At 49.0% G+C, this 25,208-nt stretch overlaps 1 protein-coding gene and 1 pseudogene across 5 annotated transcripts; both read left to right on the forward strand.

Annotated features, from left to right (window-relative positions):
• Positions 1-695: 695 nt before the first annotated feature.
• On the forward strand, positions 696-1,248 carry LOC101565356 (annotated as a pseudogene).
• Positions 1,249-3,492: 2,244 nt separating this feature from the next.
• Zmym3 (zinc finger MYM-type containing 3) lies at positions 3,493-20,229 on the forward strand. 5 transcript variants are annotated; one of them, XM_023707096.1, is made up of 25 exons: positions 3,493-3,534; positions 4,923-5,611; positions 6,522-6,565; positions 6,866-6,938; positions 7,378-7,672; positions 7,879-8,056; positions 8,397-8,615; positions 8,906-9,056; positions 9,300-9,415; positions 9,577-9,663; positions 9,779-9,929; positions 10,176-10,348; positions 10,531-10,696; positions 11,356-11,453; positions 11,531-11,690; positions 11,959-12,074; positions 12,188-12,362; positions 12,537-12,683; positions 13,913-14,016; positions 14,315-14,483; positions 15,018-15,169; positions 15,691-15,805; positions 16,679-16,933; positions 18,577-18,694; positions 18,794-20,220. In XM_023707096.1, the coding sequence occupies exons 2-25, from the start codon at positions 4,942-4,944 to the stop codon at positions 18,984-18,986; spliced, it is 4,125 nt and encodes a 1,374-aa protein (XP_023562864.1). In that variant the 5' UTR covers positions 3,493-3,534; positions 4,923-4,941; the 3' UTR covers positions 18,987-20,220. The 5 variants fall into 5 exon arrangements, with proteins under 5 accessions (XP_023562864.1, XP_004646847.1, XP_023562865.1 ...); XM_004646790.1 differs by lacking the exon at positions 3,493-3,534 and adding an exon at positions 4,007-4,166 and having other exon boundaries at positions 6,872-6,938; positions 11,962-12,074; positions 18,794-20,229; XM_023707097.1 differs by lacking the exon at positions 3,493-3,534 and adding an exon at positions 4,044-4,166 and having other exon boundaries at positions 11,962-12,074; positions 18,794-20,228.
• Positions 20,230-25,208: the final 4,979 nt, after the last annotated feature.

The raw sequence follows: 25,208 nt of genomic DNA on the forward strand, positions 1-25,208 counted from the left end.
AGGCCTCGGATGTCCGGGAGCACCATCTATGCTGTCTAGGACTCGGATGCCCAGGCACACCATCTAGGTCCCGGATGCCCGGGTACACCATCTACACTGTCTAGGCCTCAGATGCCTGTGTGTGCTGTCTAGGACCCAGATTCCCGGGCGCACCATCTATATTGTCTAGGACACAGATGCATGGGTGTGTCATCTAGGCCGCCGATGCTCGGGTGCACCATCTAGGTCCCGGATGCCCGGGTGCGCCATCTATGCTGTCTAGGACCCAGATGCCCGTGTGTGCTATCTAGGCCCCGGATGCCCGGCGCGCTATCTAGAACCCGGAAGCCAGGCGCACTGTCTAAGCTGTCTAGGACTGGAATGCCCCGAGAGGTGTCATCTAGGCTCTGCATGCCCGCGTGCACTGTCTAGGACCCGGATGTCCAGGCACAGTGGTGCACGCCTGTAATCCCAGCACTCGGGAGACTGAGCCAGCAGAATCTCTGTGAGTTCGAGACCAGTCTGGGGACTCCAAAAGTGAGCACAAGGCCACCTTGAACGGTATAGACATCGTGTCTCAAAATTAATAATGATAATAATGTGCAGAAAGCACATAAAGTTCTATAGCCTCTGCTCCCCATAGCCTCTTCTGCCTATTGGAGTGGTACATTTGTTATGATTTATGATCCTACAATAACACATCATTGGAGCGTCTGGCGGGCAGGAGTAAGAAGATGGCGGTGGAGTCGCGAGTTACTCAGGAGGAAATTAAGAAAGAGCCAGAGAAGCCAATTGACCGCGAGAAGACATGTCCGCTGCTGCTCAGGGTGTTCACCACCACCAACGGTCGGCACCACCGTATGGACGAGTTCTCCCGCGGCAACGTCCCGTCCAGCGAGCTGCAGATCTACACCTGGATGGATGCAACTTTGAAAGAACTAACTAACTTAGTAAAAGAAGTCTACCCAGAAGCTAGAAAGAAGGGCACACACTTCAATTTTGCAATTGTTTTCATGGATCTTAAAAGACCTGGCTATCGAGTTAAGGAGATTGGCAGCACCATGTCTGGCAGAAAGGGGACGGATGATTCCATGACTCTGCAGTCACAGAAGTTCCAAATAGGCGATTACTTGGACATAGCGATTACCCCTCCAAATCGGGCACCACCTCCTTCAGGGCGTATGAGACCATATTAAATTTTATCTTACTTTCTCTCAAATTTATTTTTCACCCAACTGTGTAAAATAAACGTACGTACTTTTTCCTTTAAAAAAAATAACACATCATTACTAAAGGTCAGGGCTCACATTAGGGTTCATTCTTGGTATTGTATGTTGTGTTTGACTAATATACACCAACATATATTCACTGTTGTGATCCCAACACCGGGAAGGCTGAGACAGGAGGATCACTATGAGTCCAAGCTGCATGAGACCCTGTACCAAATAAAAGATTAAAAATGTGCACACAGGGCTGGTGAGATGGCTCAGTGGTCTAAAGCACCTACTTGGAACAAGCTTAGCAAAGCACAGGGACCGCGGTTCAATCCCCAGCACCACATGCCAGCCAGCCCCGCCCCCGGGTGGGCTGAGCTGGCCACACACACACACACACACACACACATAAATAAAATTTAAAAAAATAAAATAAAATAAAAATGTGCACACACACATACACACACACACCCTTAAAGATGAGAAAACTAAGGCCCAGGGACTTGTCCAAAGTCAGCTTTTCAAAAGCAGGCACAGTTGAGATTAGAACTCTTGTCTGACTTGACTGTAGGACCCATCCACTCTTAACTATACTATCTCTAGAATTATTTTATTTTACTTTAGTTTTTTTGACTTCTTTTTGGGGGGACGGGTACTGAGACTTGAACTCAGGACCTTGTGCTTGCCAGGCAGGCACTGTGCCACTAAGTTATATCTCCAGCCCTTACTTTACTTTTTTGAAAAGTAAAGGTTCTCCCTCTGTAATTCAGGCTGGCCTTAAACTCACTATGTAGCCCAAGGCTACCTGTAACCCACAGCAATTCTCCTGCATCAGTCTCCAGAGTGCTGGGATTTCAGGTGTGTGTCACCTGAAATGAGACAGAGGCAGAGATTGCCCAGCCTTGTCTCTAGAATTAATATGTCATTTACCCTCTCTCAGCTGTCTCCCCTCGACTTGAAGTCATTTAGTGATAGGTGCCTTAGAACAGAGTGGCCAAGGATCCAAGGATGTGTTGAGTACAACAGGTAATGCCTTAAGGTGGTACTTTAGGTGGCCCAACTGAGATGGAACTAGCAGAAAACGCAAAGGGAGGCAGAGGATAGAGATAAGCAGAGGTGGGAGGTGTATACAGACCACTAACTAAAATCCAGTGAAAGCTAAACTTAAGAAACCTTTTGGGGGGAAAAAATTGCATTTCTGCCCACATACAACAGAGAAGAACAAAGATAACTGCAAGGCTCTGGGGGTAGTTAGAAAAGATAAGGTTTCTGGAAATGTGAATGAGAAGGGGACGTTAAAACTCCCAAGGCTACAAGGCTAGGGAAGGCTTAGTGTGGGAGGAGGAAATGCTAGAGGCAAAGAGGCAGGGTAGAGTGGGCACCGGACACCAAATCTACAGGTTCCAAAGGGGATTCTGTTGTTGCTGGGCCTCATATCTCCTTTACTAAATGCTGCGCAGCCTGTAGGGACTGGGGTGGGAACGTGGAGAGCAGGACTTAAAATGTGCTCACCTATGTATGAGCGAGGACCGAGGGTGAAGCCTGGTGCGTAGTTTTTAAAGCCAGTAGGCATAATATTAGTGGTCCCTACCGCTTCCCTACTTCTCTAGCCTTCACCTCAAACACACCCACATACTGAGGACCATCCAGGATGGGGAGCCTGAGTGTGTTAGCACCTGCCTGCTCCTGCCTGAGAGGCAGAGAGACCAGAGAGATGGAGACAAAAAGAGACAGTGGGAGACAGAGACATAGAGATGGAGAGAGGGAGAGAGATAGAAACAAAGAGAGACAGAGAGAGGAGAAGAAAGAAAAAGAGGAAGAAAAGAGACTAGGGCAGAACGAGGGGAGGAGAGGAAAAGGGGAGAGGGAGAGAAGGAAGGGGGGGGCAGAGACAGAAATTGAGAGGACATGAGCTGATCTCTTGGCCCTTATAAGAAAAACTACAGAAGGGATAATGTAGGGAGCTCCTCCAGGAAGACTCAGGGAGGAGGTCCCACAACTTAGCACAAAAACGTTTAGGGACTGGGGCTACCTTTCCAGAAAGTGGTCTGGGGGTCATCAGACAGTAAAGACTACTGCACTGGCGTTGTCACCGATCCAGAGCCATTGAACCCGCCTTGGGTGTCTGGACAGCAAGCTTAAGACACCCATAACTCTGACTCTCAGACTGTTTATGGGAGCCTGAGGCTGCAGAAAAAGGGGAGGTGGGGCACGTGAGGGTTGGGTCCCCGCTTCCCCCATTCTCCACTGTCACAACCCCAACAGTCGCTCAGGGGGCGGGCCACAGAGAGGTGGGGATGGGGGAAGGGTAATCTTGGCAGGCGCCTGCTGCATGGCGTAGGTAGGGACTGCTGAGTGGGGCGGACGCCCGGGGGGGGGCTGAACACGAGTGGGAAGTGAAGAGAGACACGGGGGGGGGAGGGGACCAGGAACCATTTGAATGAGAGGAGGGGATCGCGGGTGGAGAGGGAACTAGGAGGTAGGGCGGGCACGGGTGTGACGGGGGCCAGACTGTTGAGCCAGGTAAGGGAGGCAGGTGCGTAGGTCTTATTTCTTGTGTTTTTGGAGTACTAGGCCTCTCGGAGGAAAGAAGGCGCCGCCTTTTTCAGGGCGAGTTTCAAAGCTCCAGAGGCTATCTTTTCCTCCTCAACTAACGGGGCCCCGGGCGGGGGCTCCGGCTCCCTCTCCAGTGGCGGCGCTCCACTCCGCAGTTTCCAGGCCGCCGCCGGGCCCGGAGTCTCGCGCCGGGGGCCGGGGCTGTCTCGCGAGCCCCCTCCCCGAGCCAGCCAATGGGCTTGGTCGCTGGCGCCGCCCGCCCGCCTGCTGCAGAGCGCTGGGCGCCGTGAGCGGCGCTGCCATTTAAAGGGGCCGCGACCCCTGTCCAGGCTGCTAGGGAGGGAGGTGGAGAAGGAGCGCGGGGCCGTCGCTGTCTGCAGTTCTAGGCTTGTAGCCGTTACACTAACCCTGCCGCAGGTAGGGGTCGGGCATGGTCAAGCCGAACCGAACCTGCAGGCGGGATCTCGAAATAGCCGGGAGGGGGGTCTGAGGAGAAATCGTAGCTCCAAAATGTCTTCCTGTAAATGCCTGAGGTGGGGGGTGGGCAACTGAGGGGAAAACTGGGGGAGAAATGGGAAAGGGGGACGGAACTGGGAAGTGGGCTACCCTGAAAGGTAACTAAGGGGGGAAATGGTGAGGAAGGGCAGTTTGTGGAGGCGGGGGAAGGGCCGTGGGAGGACCTTGTAACGCGAGGTGGGGGTGTAGACAGGATGGGGAAGGACTGAGGAGCCGGGTGTTGGGGGGCACTAAGCCTGAGGAAGACTGGAAACAGGTCGCGGGGGCGGGAAAGGCTTGTGGTGGCGACGGCCCTTGGAGACTCTGAGGGGGCGTTCAGCCCGAGTTGAGGGGAGGTTGAAAGGTAAGGGGGGAGGGGAATTGGGAGTTGCGCGGGGCGCGGGGAGGGGGGGTGTTTGAAACGACCGACTGACTGACTGCCTGACGAGCGTGGGCACGGGGCCAGGGCGGGGAAAGCCACTCCCCACAGAGGGCGCTGTATGTGTGTGTATGGGGGGGGGGAGTGGTCATTAGGACCAAAGCCTGTGGAAATGCCTGGGGGGGGGGACTGTTAAGGAGAAATCCGAGTGGATGATGGGGTGTGTCTCAAAGCCTATGTAAGAAGGAATTATGGCTTAGACCACCTCTGCTGCCCCCTCTTCTACTCCTAATCTGCAGCCCATATCCAGCCTTCCTCATGGACCCGGGTGATTTCCCCAGTCCATTTGACCCATTGACCCTGCCAGAGAAGCCCCTGGCTGGAGACCTTCCAGTAGACATGGAATTCGGAGAGGATCTGCTGGAATCCCAGACTGCCCCAACTCGAGGATGGGCCCCCCCTGGTCCTTCTCCATCCTCAGGAGCCCTGGACCTGCTTGATACCCCTGCTGGCCTGGAAAAAGACCCTGGAGTAATCCTGGATGGAGCCACTGAGCTTCTGGGGCTGGGGGGGCTGCTCTATAAAGCCCCTTCTCCCCCAGATGTGGATCATGGTCCTGAGGGGACCCTTGCATGGGATTCAGGGAATCAGACCCTGGAGCCTGGACAAAGGGGCCAGACCCCTGAGGTGGTACCACCTGATTCTGGGGCTAGGGCAAATCCCTCTTCACCCGAGGGGCTACTAGAACCTTTGGCTCCAGATTCTCCAATAACTCTGCAGTCCTCACATATTGAAGAGGAGGAGACAACTTCCATAGCTACAAGGAAAAGGGGCTCCCCTAGGCAGGAGGAGGAGCTTCCCCAAGGGCAGCCACAGAGCCCAAATGGCCCCCCTAGTCCTTCAGTGGGAGAGACTCTGGGGGATGGAATCAGCAATTCTCAGACCAAGCCTGGGGTTTCTAGCCCCGCTGCCCATCCATCCTTGCCAGGTAGGTTGTCTAATCATCTGGAGAATCAGGGCTAGGGAGAGGGTGGAGGTAAGGAGGGGTGGCTATGTGCGTTGGGGAGGGGTGAGGAGAGATAAAGAGTAGAAAAGTATGTGGAAGGAGTTGGGGTTTGGGAAGGAGGAGTGAGAGGGCATGGTGAAGACTAAGGAAAATAAGAGTGGGGGAAGCTCGGGGCATTGGGGAGGAATGGGTTTGATGATAGAGGTTCTCTTTTCATAACTCAGTAGGCTTTTGGAGCTGGGGTCTTTCCTTCAGAATTTGTGAGAGGACACTTAACCTTCTTGGCCCTAAGATCTTTATAGCTGTTTGGTTCTAGATGGGAGTGGGGTGTCTGGAATGGAAGAACGGTAACTAGGTTCTGGAGCCCCTAACAGCCTACTTACAGGGCAATGTTAGAATGCAGGGCCTAGGATTGTATCTGATAGGGAAAGGACAGCCTAATGCTCCTGCTTTGCCTAGTGATGTCCTCTCTTCAGATTGTGACTGGGGTCTTGTGATTTATATAACCACCCAAGTCCAAGAGAATCTGCCCATACATTGATGCTTTTTTTCCTCTCTTCCTATGGGTAGTTGCATTTGTTTTTCTTGGTAAGATATAAATTCTCCTTGAAAGCTGTATTACCTGTGTTTCCTTAATTCTCGATAACTAGGACAGAAATCTAGTGAAAAGGGTGGGATTTATTTAAATTGGAGAATGTCTGCAAGACCACCCTCTATAGTACAGTGTCCTGAGGTAACCCGGAGAGGGGCCCCAAGAAGCCACAGGCACTCAAGTTTTCCTGCTTGCAGTTTTGAGTCAGGTTCTTTCCTAGTAATGGATTGCATTATGGGTTTGGGCCTGGGAAGGGGTGAAGGGCAGGCTCAAGATTTAGGGTATCTTCTTCCTTTGCAGGAGATGGCCTGACTGGGAAGGCGATTGAGAAGCCACCTGAGAGGGTGAGGGGGGGGGGATTGGAAGGAATCTGGTTCCCCCTACAGCTCTAGGAAGGACAGACGCTTTATTTTCTCTCCTAGATGTTCTGTGAAGAATGTCTATAAGGAGTGTTAGAGGGAGGGAGCTCTTGTGTCTGCTGCTTCTTAAGAAAGTCAGGCCTCCTTTCTCCCCTCCTAAGGGCTGGGCCAAGGGTCTCCACTCTCATTTACTACTCCCTTCTTCTAAACCTCCGCTCCCCCCCCCACTCCCTGTATTTTTGTTAGCCTGGCCCTGGTGTCAGTTTTCCTCCCCATGTTTCCAAGGTACAGAAGAGAAGCGAGCGCGTTAGAAGAGCAGAGCCTCCAAAACCTGAGGTTGTGGATTCCACTGAGAGCAGTGAGTAGGATTTGAGAAAATATGGCCGGGGAATTCTGGGTGTGAAGAGCCAAAGGTGGGATATGGAAAGGCATATATCTTCCAGCTCCAGTAGTGCCTTTCCATGCAGAGCTTGAAGTGTCTATCTCTGCTGTGGGTTGTCATGGGAACCAGAGGTAGCAGAGGAGACTGAAAACAAGATCAGTAAGAATGGACAGTTCTCTGTTTAAGCTGTGCCATCCCTATTCCCAGTCTTCTCTCCTAGAGCCCCTCCATTCCCCTCCCTAGATTACCAAGAAATCTAGGGCCAGAGATACCAGTGGCTGAAGATACTGATATAAATGGGGGGGAAGGGGAAGGATCCCAGGATCAGGACTGAACTTTTAGTCTGGTCATCAGGTGGCTGGCAGCTTGGTCTGGCAGCCTTTTCTCACTCACCCCCCCCCCTCCGCTTCATCAGTTCCAGTGTCAGACGAGGATTCTGATGCCATGGTAGATGATCCCAATGATGAGGACTTTGTGCCATTCCGGCCCCGGCGTTCTCCTCGAATGTCCCTACGCTCAAGTGTGGCACAAAGGTCTGGGCGCTCTTCAATGGGCACCAAGATGACTTGTGCACATTGCCGAACACCGCTGCAGAAGGGGCAGACCGCCTATCAGCGCAAGGGCCTGCCGCAGCTCTTCTGCTCTTCATCTTGTCTCACTACTTTTTCCAAGAAGCCCTCAGGCAAAAAGACCTGTACCTTCTGCAAGAAGTGCGTGAGAATCTTAGGATTGGGGAAGCAGGGATCAGGGTGGGAGTAGTGGGTAAGATAGTGTTGGTAAGAACACAGCAGCATGGAGCTAGGAGAGAGCAATTAAGGAAAAGGAGGATTATTTTTTCTATGGTCATCTGTCCCAGGGGATGATTGACCTAAGAAAGTGGTCCTAAGTAGATATTCAAACCTGTTCCTATGCCTAGGGAGATCTGGAACACCAAGGAGTCGGTCGTGGCACAGACTGGTTCAGGAAGCTCCTTCCATGAGTTCTGCACATCTGTCTGTCTCTCTCTGTATGAGGCCCAGCAGCAGCGCCCAATTCCCCAGTCTGGGGATCCGGCTGATGCCACTCGCTGCAGCATATGCCAGAAGACTGGAGAGGTGAGGCACTCAGTGAAGCTTATTTACAGAGTCTGGCCAGCCCTGACCTGCCCCTCCAGTTCTGGGGCTGCAGGGGCCAGACCCTGTGGACAAGGGGTTGGGGGGGGGGAGGCAGCCATCATAAGGGAGCATATTCAAGGATAGAGCTTCTCCAGGATGTATGCAGCTGGCTTCCCAGGACCTCACCATCAAGTCGGCAGCCTGATGCACAGGTTGGGGGGTCCCTGGGCCTACTGTCTGCTGTGAAGGTCTAGGGTGAGGTGGGGGGCTGTCCTTGTATCGGGGTGGGCGGTGGTGGCCAGGCCCTGGCTCAGGGTGTGTGTGTGTGTGTGTGTGGCAGGTCCTGCATGAGGTCAGCAATGGCAGCGTGGTGCACCGGCTCTGCAGCGATTCTTGCTTCTCCAAATTCCGGGCCAACAAGGGACTGAAAACCAACTGTTGTGACCAGTGCGGGGCTTACATCTATACCAAGACCGGGAGTCCTGGCCCCGAGCTGCTGTTCCACGAGGGCCAACAAAAGCGGTTCTGCAACACAACATGCTTGGGGGCATACAAGAAGGTGGGGCCGAGGGAGTAGTGCTTTAGAGGGTTGTGGAAGGGGGTGTGGCTCTTGGGTGATAAATAAAGGTGCCTGATGGGTCGAGGGCTGGGAGAAATAAAACAAATAAAGGGGGTTTCAATTGTATCTGTTATGTTTTATTTTTGAAGCTGGCTGGTGGACACACAGGTCTTTGTTATATCATCACCTATTCTTTTTTGTATGCCTGAACTATTTCATGTTTAAAAAATTTAAGAAATAAAAGTGAAGGGACAAATCCAGCCTCAGCCTCTCCTTCCCCATCCTCACAGAAAAACACACGTGTGTACCCATGTGTCTGGTGCAAGACCCTGTGTAAGAACTTTGAGATGCTATCACATGTGGATCGTAATGGCAAGACCAGCTTGTTCTGTTCCCTGTGCTGTACCACTTCTTACAAACTGAAGCAGGCAGGGCTCACTGGTAGGTGCAAAGCCTTCTTCTCTGAGACCCCTGCTGGCCTTCCTTCTACCTCTCATAATCCCCTCTTTTAAAGCAATCCCCGCTGCCCGACCTCAGCCCCAACTACATCTTCCCATGGATTTTCTGTTCCATTTCTGCACTGCCTTACACCTTCTGTGTGCTTTCTTCCTCTCTCTTTCTCTTCCTCTCTCTCTCATTCTCTGTCTCTGTCTCTCTGTCTCTTTCTCTCTCTCTCTGCCCCAGGCCCTCCCCGACCCTGCAGCTTCTGCCGCCGCAGCCTTTCTGACCCCTGTTACTACAACAAGGTTGACCGCACAGTGTACCAGTTCTGCAGCCCCAGCTGCTGGACCAAGTTCCAGGTACTCCAGACCCTGGACCAGGGATAAAGGGTGTGGTGTCAGACAGAGGGTAGAAGAATTGGGGTAGGTAGGCCCGGAGAGAGCAAAGAATAAGCCTGGCTGCCCTCTCCACCAGCACTACACACATCTTAGCCTTCCCTTACTTGTCTTCTTCCCTCCAGCGTGCAAGCCCTGAGGGGGGCATTCACCTGAGCTGTCACTACTGCCACAGCCTCTTCAGTGGCAAGCCTGAGGTCTTGGATTGGCAGGTAAGCCCCTTCCACCCCCACCCACGTCTTGCCACATGTCTGAAGGAACCCTTTCACTTGGATCCCACCAGGTTCAGATGTTCCAATTCTGCCCTCCTTGCCCTGTGCCCCTCAGGACCAGGTGTTCCAGTTCTGTTGCCGTGATTGCTGTGAGGACTTCAAGCGGCTTCGGGGTGTGGTATCCCAGTGTGAGCACTGCAGGCAGGAGAAACTCCTGCATGAGAAACTCCGGTTCAGTGGGGTGGAGAAGAGCTTTTGCAGTGAAGGTAAGGAGGTGGGGAAGGGGTGGAGGCCCTGTCCCCCTTGGCTGGGGAGAGTGCTGGAGAAGGGAGCGAGGTTTGGAAAGTGGTCCCAGCAGGTCCTTCTGCTCAGGATGCTCTTCCCTATCTGTCATGAGGCTTTGGGCTTTAGAAGCCATGTAGAGGTTTCAGGTATAGTGCCTTAAAAAGATTGGGTTTCAGGTCTGTGGATATCTTCATGTGTCTGGATGATTTTTTCTCTTCTTTTTCCAGGCTGTGTGCTGCTGTACAAACAAGACTTCACTAAGAAACTGGGATTGTGCTGTATCACTTGTACTTACTGCTCCCAGACCTGTCAGCGTGGAGTCACTGAGCAACTGGATGGCAGCACTTGGGATTTCTGCAGTGAGGACTGTAAGAGCAAGTACCTGCTGTGGTACTGCAAGGTAAGCAGGGTTGGCATGTCAGAAAGGAGGGAGACTGTTGTGCTGGCACCAGAGTAAGGCCGGACCTCCAGGAAGGGAAGCCTACCTCCAGTCTCCAAAGGGGAGGAGCAGGGCTTACCTTGGGGAAGAGGGCCCAGCACTGTTTGGAGAAGCAGGTCAGACCATCCTGTCAACACCCTCAGGCTGCCCGGTGCCATGCCTGTAAGCGCCAAGGGAAGCTACTGGAGACCATCCACTGGCGTGGGCAGATCCGTCACTTCTGCAACCAACAGTGTCTACTGCGCTTCTACAGTCAGCAGAACCAACCGAACTTGGACACCCAGAGTGGGCCTGAGAGCCTCTTGAACAGTAAGTCCTGGACAAGGGGTACTCTGAATTGGCCTGGACTCCTATAACCCTAGACCCAGCCCTTTCCTTCCTCTATTGCTCTTACCTCTTTCTGGCCAGAGCTCTTAGTGCTATGCTCTCTTCTAACTTCTAGACACTGCAGGTACCAGGAGGAATCTTGTTTAAATCTTCTTGGAGTTGGAGTCTACTGATTTTTCAATACTTTTGAAATACCTTGAGAAACATTTTTTAATGAAGTGTGTGCCTAGCTAGGTAGGAGGAGGAGGCATATGAGGATTATGGTTTTCAGAGAAAAGGAAGTGTCGCATAAATTCTACCTTTAATGATACTGAGAACTTCCTGTTTCTGGATGATACCTTGGTCCTTCCGCCATTCTAGGGATACTGAACTCCGGAGGACTATCTAAATGGAAGGTTTCAATTTGTAAGTTTGGGGGAAGATGCAGTATTTCTTTCTTCTGAGTAGCCAGAAACAGAGAATCTTCTTAGCTACTGTAACTAGAACCCAGAGAAGGCTAGTCCTGGGCTGATGAGGAAAGGAAAGCTTAGACTTGACAATTATAGTTGGAGTATCTCTTAATGAAGCTCTCCTGGGACAGAGGTGACGAAAATTGAGAACTAGTTCCTCCAACAAGAACATTCATTTGTTTTGATCTACAGGCCAGTCTTCTGAGTCAAAGTCCCAGACACCTTCTCAAACCAAAGTGGAGAACAGCAACACAGTGAAGATCCCTGAGGAAAATAGAAATTTGGGCAAGGTTAGGACAAAAGCCAACAGGAAGGATAATCTTGAGGGTACTGTAATGGCAGCACTAATGTTTCTTTGTCTCTGCAGATCCCTGTGAAGACCCAGTCAGCTCCAGCTGTTCCAACCCCTCCACCCCCACCACCCCCTGCAACACCCCGCAAAAACAAAGCGGCCATGTGTAAGCCGCTGATGCAGAACCGGGGAGTCTCCTGCAAGGTGGAGATGAAGTCCAAAGGGAGTCAGACAGGTAAGCCACAGGTAGCCATTAGCCACAATACCTAATGCCACAGGTTGTATTCAAGTCCTAGGCCTTCAGCCCTGTGTCCCGGGCATTTCATAGATGACTGAAAGGTCATGCATATGGTTGTACTTTGACAGAGTTTTCTCTCAACTTTTGGTCTAAGGGAAGTTTTCTGACGTTAAGCACATGTTAGAGATTTAGGGGATGACAGCTCGGCATGGGGTCAGATATGAGCTGTCTAGCAAGGGCCCTGAGAAAACCCCTTTCTTGTCAGCAGAAGAGTGGAAGCCACAGGTGATCGTGCTGCCCATCCCGGTCCCCATCTTTGTGCCAGTGCCTATGCATCTGTACTGCCAGAAAGTCCCGGTGCCTTTCTCAATGCCTATCCCGGTAAGTTTCCCTGCCCCTGCGAGATTGAGACTCACCTCACTCCCTTACTCTCATCAGCTGGCTCTCATTTTTTGGTATGGTTCTTGGCCTTTACTTGGGATGTGTGCCTCCAGGTGCCTGTGCCCATGTTCTTGCCTACTACCTTGGAGAGCACAGACAAGATTGTGGAGACCATTGAGGAGCTGAAAGTGAAGATTCCTTCCAATCCTTTGGAGGCCGACATCCTGGCTATGGCAGAAATGATTGCAGAGGCCGAGGAGTTAGACAAAGCCTCATCTGACCTTTGTGGTATTCTATGGATGGCAGTGATGCTGGAGATAGGGTGCTACTATCTCCCTAAGGGGGTGGAGAGTGGTGAACTTGGTGCCAAATAGAATGAGAAGAGTTGGGATCAGACCTTGAAAGTCTGTGTGGGTGGTAGGCTAGAGATGCAGCAACTGAGCTGAATTCTCTGCTTCCCAGATCTCGTGAGCAACCAAAGTGCAGAGGGACTTCTGGAAGACTGTGACTTGTTTGGGCCAGCCCGAGATGACGTCTTGGCTATGGCTGTCAAAATGGCCAATGTCTTGGATGAACCTGGTCAAGACTTAGAGGCGGACTTTCCCAAGAGTGAGTAGGATTGAAAGCATTTATGTCATCAAGGAAGGAGTGTTCCTTTTGACCCTGAGCATGCCCCTAAACAGTGCTTAGTTTCACCCTAAGACAGAAGGTTCTCACAGAGACTAGTGGTAGAGATAGTAAATATACTGGTTTTACAGGTGTGTGTGTGTGTGTGTGTGTGTGTGTGTGTGTGTGTGTGTGTGTTTGAGATAGGGTCTCCCTGCAGCTTAGGTTGGCCTAGCAATTATTGTATAGCCTAGGCTGTGCTTAAACTCATGGAAATCTTCCTACCTCAGCCCCCTGAATGCTTGGATTACGAGTGTGTGCCACCACACCCAACTATTTTAGTTAAGATAGAGTCTCACTGTGTATTCTAGGCTAGTTTGAATTATATAGCCCAAGCTAGCCTTAATCCTCCTTCCTCAGCCTCTTGAATGCTAGGATTACAGGCATGTACCCCCATGCCCAGCTTATCTCTATTTTAAAGATGAAGAAGCTGCCAGATGTGGTGATGTGCACCTGTAATTCCAGCACTTGGGAGACTGAGGCAGGAGGATCACTAAGAGTTTAAGGCTAGCCCTGGCAACATAATGAATTCAAGTCCAGCCTGAACTACTCAGTGAGATCCTGTCTAAAAAACAAAAACTAAAACTTAAAAAAAAAACCAAAACACCTAAAGATGAGAAAACTAAGGCCCAGTGACTAGTCCAAAGGCAGCTGTCTCAAAAGCAGACACAGTTGAGATTAGCTCTGGTCTGATGGTAGGACCCATCCACTCTTAACTACAGTCTTTGTAGAATTATTTGTATTTGTCTTATTTTACCGTATTTTTTGAGTCAGGGTCTTACTTTGTAATCCAGGCTGACCTTAAGTTCACTATGTAGCCCAGGCTGGGCTGGAACCCATAGCAATTCTCCTGCTTCAGCTTTCTGAGTGCTGGGGTTATAGTCATGTGCCACCACACCCAGCAGTATACTTCTACTTGTGATTAAAAAAAAAATCACCATCATCAGCATTTTAAGTTTACAGTTCCCACTGTGTGTGCTTACACTACTGTGTTTATATTTGGTCTTTTTGTGCCTCTGAACACATTTTTGGTGTAACTTTGTGGCTTTCAGTTGAGTCCAGTGAAGCTGTCCTAGTGGCTTATCTTGAGTCAAGTGGGCAGAGTAGCAAAGGTGTGATAGGAGAGTAAGACTGAGGTCTTAAAAGATTAGTTTCTTCTTTCATTCTGTTAGATCCTTTGGATATCAACCCTAGTGTGGACTTCCTCTTTGATTGTGGCCTAGTGGGGCCTGAGGATGTGTCTGCTGAACAAGACCTTCCCCGAACCATGAGGAAGGTGAGGACTGGGACTGCTATACCCTCAAGAGGTCAGAGGTCCAAAGGGGAGGGATGGGCGCACCTATAGCTAAGACAGCAACCTTAATTTGATCTCTAAGCTCCCTTCTCCACTATGAGGAATAGAGATATAGCCAAACTTTGTTGTTTCCCCCATTTATAAAGTTATCAGAGCTGTTCTGGAGCTCTGTGCTGTGGAGGCTTCCTGTGTTCTTACCTCATCCTGCATCCCTGGTGGTGAGCGTGGATGTGATCCTGGCCTTCCCTCTGCCACCTCACTCCCTTCTCTCCCACTCCAGGGTCAAAAGCGGCTGGTGCTTTCTGAAAGCTGTTCACGGGATTCCATGAGCAGCCAACCTAGTTGTACTGGTCTCAACTATTCATATGGTGTCAATGCTTGGAAATGCTGGGTGCAGTCAAAATATGCCAATGGAGAAACGAGCAAAGGTGATGAACTGCGCTTTGGCCGTAAGTACCTGGGGGAAGAATGAAGGACCAGAAGGAGGAGGCTTATGGCCGTAAGTATTTAGAGAAAGAAAGAAGGACTGGGAGGAGGAGGAGGAGAAAGGGAAAAGAGGCTTGATGTAAGTCACTGAACATGTCTAGGAATGATAAGGGTATGGTCACATAAGGGTGCCCTGTGAAGATGGGAAAGATTTTTAGCTTAAAGAGAGATGCTGGCTGGACATGTGATGCATACCTGCAATTCCAGCACTCAGGCTGAGGCAAGAGGATCACTGTGAGTACAAGGCTAGTCTGGACTACACAAACAAGTTTAAGGATGGCCTGTACCTACATAGCCAGACCCTGTCTCAAGAAAAAAAAAAAAAAAAAACTAAAAGAGAGGTGATACCTTAGTTCAAGGCTGAGAGTTGGTTTTTGTGGTTGGAGAGTTTTGTCAGGAGCTAAATATGCCTAAAGGGTTAATGGTGATGGAGCTAAGCAAAGTTCTCCATGCTATGTTTTCTTAATCCTACTTGCTCCCACTATATATCGCTGCAGCCAAACCTATGCGTATCAAAGAAGATATTCTCGCCTGCTCAGCTGCTGAGCTCAACTATGGTCTGGCTCAGTTCGTGAGAGAAATCACTCGACCCAACGGTGAACGATATGAACCTGACAGTATCTATTATCTGTGTCTTGGCATCCAACAGGTACCCCTTGCACACCATCTTGTTTCCCGTCACTTTCTTTGGTGCAGACAGGGTCCTATTGGAACTACACAGGTCTTCTATACCAAACAGACAGCTTGATTTAATTTCCTATGAAAAATAGGGTGTGAGAGGTCAATACTTCTATGATCAGAGCTTGATACTGGGACTGTTAGTTAAGAAGCAGTCTTCATTGCTATGTGGGTCCCCATTGTCAGAGGAGAGGGATGAATAGGGTTGGGCTCCTTGGGTGGAATGGTGATGTTTTGTTCTCACTGAGAGAGGTCAGTCACACATTATCTGACAAGGATGTCTGGACTCCTGAGGAGTGTTTTCTCCAAGCCCACTTCTCTTCTTCCAGCAAAGCCTCATACTTCAGAGGTATAGGAACACTGTGGTCATCTGATCAAACAGCTATTTCCTGTTGTCTCCTAATTGGTGTCAAGGACATCAGGTCTGGAGCTTTCAGCATCATTGTCTACCCTGTAAAACAGTCTGCCTTTCTGTCTTTTTTCTTTCTCTAGTACTTGCTTGAAAATAACCGCATGGTGAACATTTTCACGGACCTTTACTACCTGACCTTCGTTCAAGAACTCAACAAGTCTCTGAGTACCTGGCAGCCCACACTACTTCCTAACAGTAAGAGACAGGGACTTAAAAACCTTCGAAATTCCCTTTTTTCTCTTCTTACATACTGAACTACAGTTTTTTTTCATCAAAAGTCCAAGGGCATGAACATGTAATTGGATGCCTCAAAGTTTAGAGGTGGAGGAGCAGGAGCTCCTGGTCTTGAACTTGAGGGAATCAAGATTTAGGTCTGGCTGGGTGTAGTGGCACACACCTGTAATCCAGGCATTTGGGAGACTGAGGCAGGAAGATCACTGAAAATTTGAAGCCAGCCTAAGCTATGTATCAGTTCAAAGCCAGCCTGAACTACAAGTGAGACCTTACCTCAAAAAAATAAAAGCAAAAAAAGTTCTAATTCTGAAGAGTTAGCTCTTTCAAAAAAAATTTAATATTTATTTGGTACAGGGTCTCCCTATGCAGCTTGGACTCATAGTGACCCTCCTGTTTCAGCCTCCTTAGCGCTAGGGTTTCAAGGCCAGCATGGCATTTGGTACTGGGGCTCAAACCCAGGTCTTTGCACTTGCCAGGCAGGTGCTTAGGCTGCCGAGCTGTCTCCCCAGTCTCTAAAGAGTTCTAGGGCCAAAAAAAGATGACTGAAGTTTGGGTGGTAAGTATGGAAAGAAATCATGATATTTCAAAACTTGAAGGTTTATGTCTACCTGCTTACAGCTTGAGGATATGAGAGAAACTCCAATTGCAGGTAGAAAGTATATAAAAATTCTGAGTTGCTGTGTAGTACAGCTGGGTGTCAAGGTCCTTGTATATATAGCAGTCACTACCCAAATGAGAAATGTACAATAAGTATGCATGCTCGGGACTCGGGTGGGAGAAACAGCTGGGTTTGGGTAGTCTGTTCTGAGCAGCCTGTCCTGTTGCTTATTGCAGATACAGTATTCTCACGAGTGGAAGAAGAGCATCTCTGGGAGTGCAAGCAGCTGGGGGTCTACTCACCCTTTGTACTCCTCAACACCCTCATGTTCTTCAACACTAAGTTTTTTGGACTGCAGACAGCTGAAGAACACATGCAACTCTCTTTCACCAATGTGGTGCGGCAATCACGCAAGTGTACTACCCCTCGAGGTACCACTAAGGTGGTGAGCATCCGCTACTACGCCCCAGTCCGGCAGAGGAAAGGGCGAGGTATGATGCTGTTCCCACTGCCCTTTGCTTTTGGTGCGCCTCTACTTTTCCTACCATGCTATGGTGTTTTTGCAGGTTGGCCCTCTTCTGCCACCAGCTTCTCTCTTCTTCCATTCCTGCTTGTGCAGAAAAGATGAAAACAGCCAGTCCTAGCTGTCAGGCAGTGGTTGTTGCATATAAGTAAGAGGTCACCTGGCTGCTTATTCCCCATCTTTCCTCATTTCAAGGCACTTTGCTTGCTTGCTTAGTGTTTTGGGGGCCTGGACATACAGGAAGCTGCTAAGATGTGTTGGGGTATCAGGAAGAGTCAACAGAGTGGCAGGCTTTCCATGGTTTAGAAACTATATCTTGGCTTGTGTTCTGGTTGGCCCTGGAATTGTGTCCTGTCTGAATGTGGGTACTAAGGTCCTTCTCTGAATCTGCACATCTACCTGGACTGATGCATGGGGGTTGGAGTCAGCATTGTGTGTGTCTGTCCTGTAAGGCAAGTCCCACCTTGCAACAGGGTCTGTTTTGTCAGTCTTTTTTTTTTTTTTGCGGAGCCGGGGATTGAACTCAGGTCCTTGAGCGTGCCAAGCAAGTGCTTATTCCATTGAGCTATCTGTCTCCTCGGCCCCTGTCAGTCTATATTGTATGGTTTCTTTTTTTTTTTTTTGCGGAACTGGGGATTGAACTCAGGCTCTTGCGCTTGCCAGGGAAGCGCGTAGTCTACTGAGCCATCTCCCCGGCCCCATATTGTATGGTTTCTAAGGTCACCTATTTATGATATCAACTTGGGGGAGATTTTAAAGAGAGACTTTTGATAGTAAGAATGAGAAAGTGAGGGACCAGGGAGATGGCTCAGTGGAATAAGCGCTTCCCTGGCAAGCGCAAGGGCCTGAGTTCAATCCCTGGTTCTGCAAAAAAAAAAAAAAAAATTGGAGCTGGAGAGATGGCTCAGTGGTCTAAAGCACCTACTTGGAACAAGCTTAGCAAAGCACAGGGACCACGGTTCGATCCTCCAGCACCACATGCCGGCCAGCCCCGCCCCCTGGTGGGCTGAGCTGCCCCCCCCACTAAATAAAAATGTTAAAAAAAAAATTAAAAAAAAAAAGAATGAGAAAGTGGGTACGCTGCAAAGCAGCACCCCTACAATGTGTATGGTTGGTGTGGAGAGACTGATTCAAGGTTTGTTTGTTTGTTTGTACCAAGAATCCAACTCAAGGCCTCGTACTTGCCAGGCACTTGCCCCTGAGCTACATCTCCAGCCCTGGAGAGACTGATACACACATACACACCCATACCCATCTTTGTGGTGCTGAGGATAGAAATAGGACCATGCGTGTACAAAACAACTGCTCTATTGCTAAGCTACATCCTCAGTTTCCCTTCTTTCTGAGTTTGTTTTTTGTGCCCCAAGACCTTACCCTTGTATCCTGAATTATGCTCTGGATGGTAGCTTGTTGAGTCTGTACTCTTTTGTTGGTTGGTTTGGCTTGCTTTGGTCTTTCAAGACAGGGTCTTGCTGTGTAGTTCAGGCCAACCTTGAACTTGCAGTGATCCTCCTGTCTCAGCCTTCTAAGTGCTGTAATTACAGCGTGCACCACCACGCTCTCCATGAGTCTGTACTCTTAGTGAATCTAGATCATTTTCCTCCTCTACAGACACCGGTACTGGGAAACGAAAGAGAGAAGATGAAACCCCTATCTTAGAGCAACGTGAGAACCGCATGAATCCCCTCCGCTGCCCTGTCAAGTTCTATGAGTTTTATCTCTCAAAATGGTAAGTTAGAGGGTTTTCAAGATGGCATCAAGCACGCAGACCCTAAGGACCTTCTTTGCCTTCATACTGATTGTCTGTTCTCCCTGCCCCCTATTGTAGTCCTGAAAGCCTCCGAACTCGAAACGATGTGTTCTACCTGCAACCTGAACGGTCCTGCATTGCTGAGTCACCTCTTTGGTATTCTGTGATCCCCATGGACCGTAACATGTTGGAGAGCATGCTCAATCGCATTTTGGCTGTGCGGGAGATTTATGAGGAACTGGGTCGTCCTGGGGAAGAAGATCTGGACTGAGGCCATGCGCCACCTGTATCCATCTTTCATATCAGTGTCCATCTTGTGGTCCTGTCCTGCAGGGTGAATGGCCCAGGAACCAGTGCTACTCATTCTGCCGGGCCCTGACTACCCCTTTCTACTTGCCCATTCCCTGCCTTCCCTGGGAACTGCTGACTTACCTTGTTTAGTACTACTTTACAACCACAGGGCCTCGTGTCAGGGCCAGCTCCCCAGTGATGGGCAAAAACCAGAAGGCTCACTTTCTTTGTGCTTCAGAGTAAATCCTTTCTCCAGGGGCCAGACTCTGGATGGAGTGTCAGTAGCTCTGGTGATCCTGTTGGCTTTGGGTTTCCTGATCCTCCTGTGTAGTCAAAGCCCCTCGTTTCTATCTGACCTAGGGAAGAACAATGCTGCCTTCTCTGCCTTGTGCCCGCTTCTTTCTTCCTCTTCCCCAGTACCATGTGAAAGGGTCTTATTTGAAAGGTGAATGATGAAAGTGACAAGGGGACCATTTGCCTAAAACACAGCTTAGAAACACTTCCCCTCCCGTGAGATAATTGGGTTTTGGCGCCCACTCACCACCATCCCTGCTCACCCCAGTAAGCACCAACCCTCGGTGTAACAGTTTTAAGAGTTCCAAATGCTTTCTTTTCCTCAAAGGCAGAGAATGACTCTTAAGTATGGGGAGCAGACTCCTGTTGTGTAGACTCCTGTCCCTTGGTTTGTGTTTGTCTCTCTGCCATCTTAGGTTGGCATGAGCCATGGTGTCCACATGCTTAGCTCCTCTTTAACTGCTTCCCTTTAATTCCATGGACAGAGCTTCCAAGGCAAAACTACCTTCTGACTTGGTTTGGGGCTGGGTTCCCTGCTCTTGTTCTCCCCTATCACGAGAGCCAGGCCACACCTATGGGGGCCTGGGTCATGCAGGATGGGGTCTGAGGAACTGTGGGCGTTGTTCCTGCCCCTTTAGCCTACATCTCCTTTGCCCATCTTGCCTTTCTAGTCCCAGAAAACTATTAGTGTCCCACAAGGGGGGGGGTACCCACTTCTTTCCCTGTTGGCTTTGCTGTTTCCCAGCCTCCTTTTTGTGTTTTTATAACTGTCACCAGTTTAGCCATTGTTTAAATTGTATATATTGTTCTGAGGCTCCTGGCCTATTCCTTCAGTGAGCCATGCCTGCCCTTGTGTTGTAGTGAGAAGTTGTCAAAACTAACCTTCTGTCTCTGGAATTGTTTGTTTCAAATAAAGAGTTAAAATTGTCTTTTGCCTTCTCTGGAGGAGGGAGAGTGATATTTGGAGGGCTGAGAAGCCTAACCTAGTAATAACTGGTGCCTCAAAGTGTAAGGTCAGATATCCCATGTCAAATTGAGAATCAGCCAGGGAGATAGCTAAGTAGAGTAAGCACCTGCCTGGCAAGCACAAGATCCTGAATTCAATCCCCGGTACCACAAAAACAAACAATTTGAGAATCTTCTTGTATGCCTCACTAAATGAATCTACTAGAAGTGTCATGGTTTGGTTGGTTTGTGTCCTACCATGGAGTACCACCAGGTGTGCACATGTGCACCCTGGAGCCTAAGTTTTAAGTCAGAAGTGTTCCTACACTTAATACCATAGAGTTCAAACTCCTCTGCAAACTTCTCTGCACCTATATGAGACCTTTCATGGGTTAGCTCAGTCTCCTTTGTCTCTTCCACAACCCTCCCTACTCGATCCCATCACTGCTCTCTGCTCTTGTCATAGCTTGTGTACTGTGTTCTTTCAAGACTGCATGTGCCTATATTGCCTACACCCTCATCCCGACAGCCCTTGTGTCCACAGGCTATGTTGTGGATTTGTTGGGGGGTGGTGCTGGGGATTGAATGCAGGATCTTGCACTGAGCTACATCCCCAACCCCCTTTATTTTTTTATTTTGACACAGGGTTTCACTAAGTTGCCCAGACTGGCCTCAAACTCACAGTCATCTTGTCTTGGACTCCTAATTAGCTAGGATTACAAGGATGTACCACTATCCCCTGTTGAAGCACCTCCTATGTGTTAGGTTTATGCAAGTGATTGCCGGATGACTTGATAAGCATTCTCATTGTCACCACTAAGAGGTACTGTGGGAATTTGGAGTTGTGGGAGCACTCATTGCCACTGAGGGGGTTCGTCTAAGGGGAGAGAAGACAGAGACTTCAAAGAATAAATGACAAATGATGAGTTGGGAGTTTGCCAGTTTAGCGAGGGGAAGGAAACCTGCAAATTTTCTTTGGTTTCCTCTTTCCACCTTACCCCACCCCACTACATCAGACATCAAATTCTGATACAGATTTTTTTTCTTTTTTTCTTCAGTACCAGGGATTGAACTCAAGGCTTCTGCATTAAGTTATAACCCCAGCCTTTGTTTTGTAGTTTTGAAAATTTTTATGTTTTTGAGACAGTCTCACCATGAATTCCAGCCTGGCCTTGATTCTCCTGCTTCAGCCTCCTGAGTGCTGGGACTACAGACATGTGTCATCATGCCCAGATATTGTTCTCTGCAGTTTCAGGGTCTTGAAAGAGTATGGGCTGTGGCTAGAACAAAGAATACATGGGAGAAAGGTGGGAGGGTTGTAGGAGGTGAGACAGAGGAGATGGGCCTCTTATTCCTCAGCCACTTATCATGGTTCTGCAGGCCCCACTTGGGCTATCACAGACACCCCTTAACTGGCCATTCTGCATCTAGTCTTTTATAAGCCCCAATCCACTCTTGTGCAGTTGTCAGAGTGAGCTTCCAAGCACACAAAGCTGGAGGCATCATTCCTCTCCTCAACAATGCTTTGTGGTACCAGGCATGTCAGTATGTGCTTGTAGTCCCAACACTGAGAGGCTAAGGCAAGAGGATCCTAAATTCAAGCCCAGCCACAGCAATTTAGTGAAAACTTGTCTTAACATTTAGAAGTAGGGGTCGGGGAGATGGCTCAGTGGAATAAATGCTTCCCTGGTAAGCGCAAGGGCCTGAGTTCAATCCCCTGTTCCGCCAAAAAACAAAACAAAACAAAAAACATTTAGAAGAAAAGGGCTGAGGATGTAGCTCAGTATGAAAGGCCTGGGCTTAGTTCTGGTACGGCCAGGAGTGATGGTGCACACCTGTAATCTCAGCACTTGGGAGGCGGAGGCAGGAGGATCACTAGGAGTTCGAGGACAGCCTGGGCTACAAAGTGATTTCAAGGCCAGCCTGAACTGTATGGTGAAGCTCTGTCTGAAAAAGATAAAAAGAGATAAACAAATGAAAACAATCTCCAGTATTAAAAAACAAAGCAAAACCCTTAATGATTTTTCCAGTACCTAGAATGTCTACTAACCACTTCTAATAACACACAAGCCCCATCACGATCTGGTCATGGTTTATCTTTTCCCCCTCCCCTTAATCCACTCCACCCCAGGAGTCATCTACAGCAGGTCATGTCTAACTCTGAGGATGCCTAACACCTTTTCAGATGTGTCTGTATGTTCTGCCTGCTTTATCCCCTCCTTCTGGAATGCCTCAATCCTTTTCTGATTCAATCCTGTACATTTAGCCTAACCTAGTACAGGAGTCAAAGTGAGCCCAGTTCAGTAGGATTATGCAGCCCCTTGTGTACCATAGGTCAGGCCTGGCATTTAAGTATTGTGGAATGAGTAAATGGAGCAAGCATTTCCCTCTATCCCCCACTGTGTGCACCCAGGATATCTGATTGAGCATCTGAATCGGTTTGTGGTTGCCATGCCAATTCTCTATGGATACTGCAGCTTGCTCTGAAATCTCAACTCAGCTGGCTGAGGCCTTGACTACACCCCGATTTCAGCCAGCCTCTTCATTCAGGAGTGGAATCTGTCCCTTTACCATGGCTCCTGGCATCTCTGCACATAGAAACATCTATAAGACCACTGATTGCCCTAAAAACACCAGTATTGTGACAGTATGCAAGAAATTCCTGTTACTAAGCCTTTTCTGCCCCCAGATTAGACCCCTAGAGTATTGACCTTCACTGGATTAGCCTCAAGTTTGTAATATCTTTTATTTTATTTTATTTTTTGGTACTGGGAATTGAACTCAGGACCTTGTGCTTGCCAGGCAGGCACTTGTGCCACTGAGCTATATATCCCCGGCCCACCCACATCTTTTAGAGTTTGCTGTTTATACTGCTATCTGCTTCATCAGAGAGCCAGCCCCCTATTATTTTTTTTTCAGCCCCCTATTATTGCCAAGTTCTCTCTCTCTCAATCCCTTCCTTCCTTCTTTTTTGAGGCACAGTCTCACTATATAGTCCAGGCTGGCCTCAAACTCCCAATCCCCCTCACCTCCTAAGTGCTGCGATAACAAGAGTATGCTGCCATGCCTGGTTCCCTATTATTACCAAGTTCTTCTGTACTAGTTTCATCTAGCTGAACCAGCCTCATGCCTTTTTAGAGCTTCCATTGAAATGTGCTAGTTTGTCTTAAGGCCATGATCTCAGTGCTTAGAAAATTATCTTACCTTCCTCTATAGTGCTCTGTAGTTTGCAACCAGCCTTTAAAAAAAAAAGACAGGGTCAGTCTGGCCTTGAGCTCATCATGCAGCCCAGTCTGTCCTGGAACTCAGGGCAATCCTCCCACTCAGCCTCCAGAATGCTAGGACTATAGTCTATACCAGCTTGCCTAACTATAACCAGGCTTTGAGCATGTCTTTTTTTTTTTTTTTTTTTTTTTTTTTTTTTTTTTTGTGGTACTGGGGATTGAATTCAGGACCCTGCACTTGCCAGGCAAGTGCTTATTCTACTGAGCTATCTCCCTGGCCCATGAACATATCTTGTTTTAGTTGCACTGAGGCTTGAACCTAGGGCCTTGTATAAGCAAGGTAAGCTGATCATGTCTCATTTGATTTTTTTTAAAAATGCATTTAGTACAGGGGATACAGGGTTTAGTACAGGGGATACAGGGTCTCACTACGTAGATCGGACTCAGTGATCCTCCTGTTTTCAGCTTCCCAAGCGCTGGGATTAAAGGAATGCCCCACAACCACGCCCAGTCTCAATGTCAATTTAGCATGCCTTGGGGGCGGGGCCTGCACAGCATGCTGGGGATTGAACCCTAGCCACTTCACTCTGCCTAAGCAGGTACTTTAGTCTGCTGAGCTATCAGGCTGTCCCTTCATTTGATTTTTCACCAAAGCTCTGTGAAAGAAAGGTTATTATAAAGCATGTATCAGGGTATCATTATGTAGTGCAGTTTAAGCTGGCCTTGAACTCACTTTATAGCACAGGCTGGCCTGGAACTCACAGAAATCCTCCTGCCTCAGCCTCTAGAGTGCTGGGATTCCAGGTGTGTGCCACCATGCCAAGTATATGAGGAAACAGAGCTGGAGAGGGGGATTATAATTATGTGAGGGGCTAGTGCTAACCAGTGGAGAGCCAGGTCTCCTAATTCCAATGCCCGCTCCCTTACCCTCTCAGTCAGCACATTATCTATCATGTGGCAAGTACTAAGCCCCACTTGCCTCACTTTCTCTCCCTTGCACTCCTGTGACAAGGCCTTAAAGAAGAGTCTATGGTCAGCTTGATCCTCCCCTTACCTTCCTGAGACATTGAGTCCACTAACTCCCCCTCAAAGTTCCTCCAACCTGCCCCTACCTGGTTCATAGGACACAGGAATGCATGTCCTGGAGCTGGGCATGGTGGTGCGTGCCTGGAATCTCAGCACTCGAGGAATCGCCACAAGTTCAAGGCTAACCAGGGCTGTACAGCGAACTCAAGTCCAGGCCAAACTACATAGCGAGACCTCGTCTCAGAAAAGGAAAAAAAAAAAAAAAGCAAGCATGTCCTCTCCCTCAGTTGTTAACACCCAGGCTGGTAGCTGCTTTTTGTCCCACCACTGCCCCCTGGAGAGGAAAGCCTTGATCTGGAATTAGAACCTCTTTCAAAGAGGGATTGGTACAATGTTTTGAAGACACACCAACTTTCTGAGTTGACACAGGGCTTAGCATTTCTTACTGTGGGGAGGACCCGAGATTCCCTCACAGACTGAGAGAAAAATGTTTCCCTTGATAGCTTTTTGGGAGGAAAGAGAATGTTGTTTTTTGTGTTGTGTGTGAAGGAGGTGGATTTCCACAAGAAAAGCAATCTTCTGCCACCATGAGTGGAATACGGATTCCTTCCTCTCACAGTGTGTCATGTTATTTTCTAAGGAGAAGAAAAATAATTCTGGCAGAAAAGAAGTATTTTTTAAGAGTGGGGGAACTCTCAGGGATTATATATATA

Source organism: Octodon degus, unplaced genomic scaffold (assembly GCF_000260255.1).
Source record: "Octodon degus isolate 3935 unplaced genomic scaffold, OctDeg1.0 scaffold00280, whole genome shotgun sequence".
NCBI lineage: Eukaryota > Metazoa > Chordata > Mammalia > Rodentia > Octodontidae > Octodon > Octodon degus.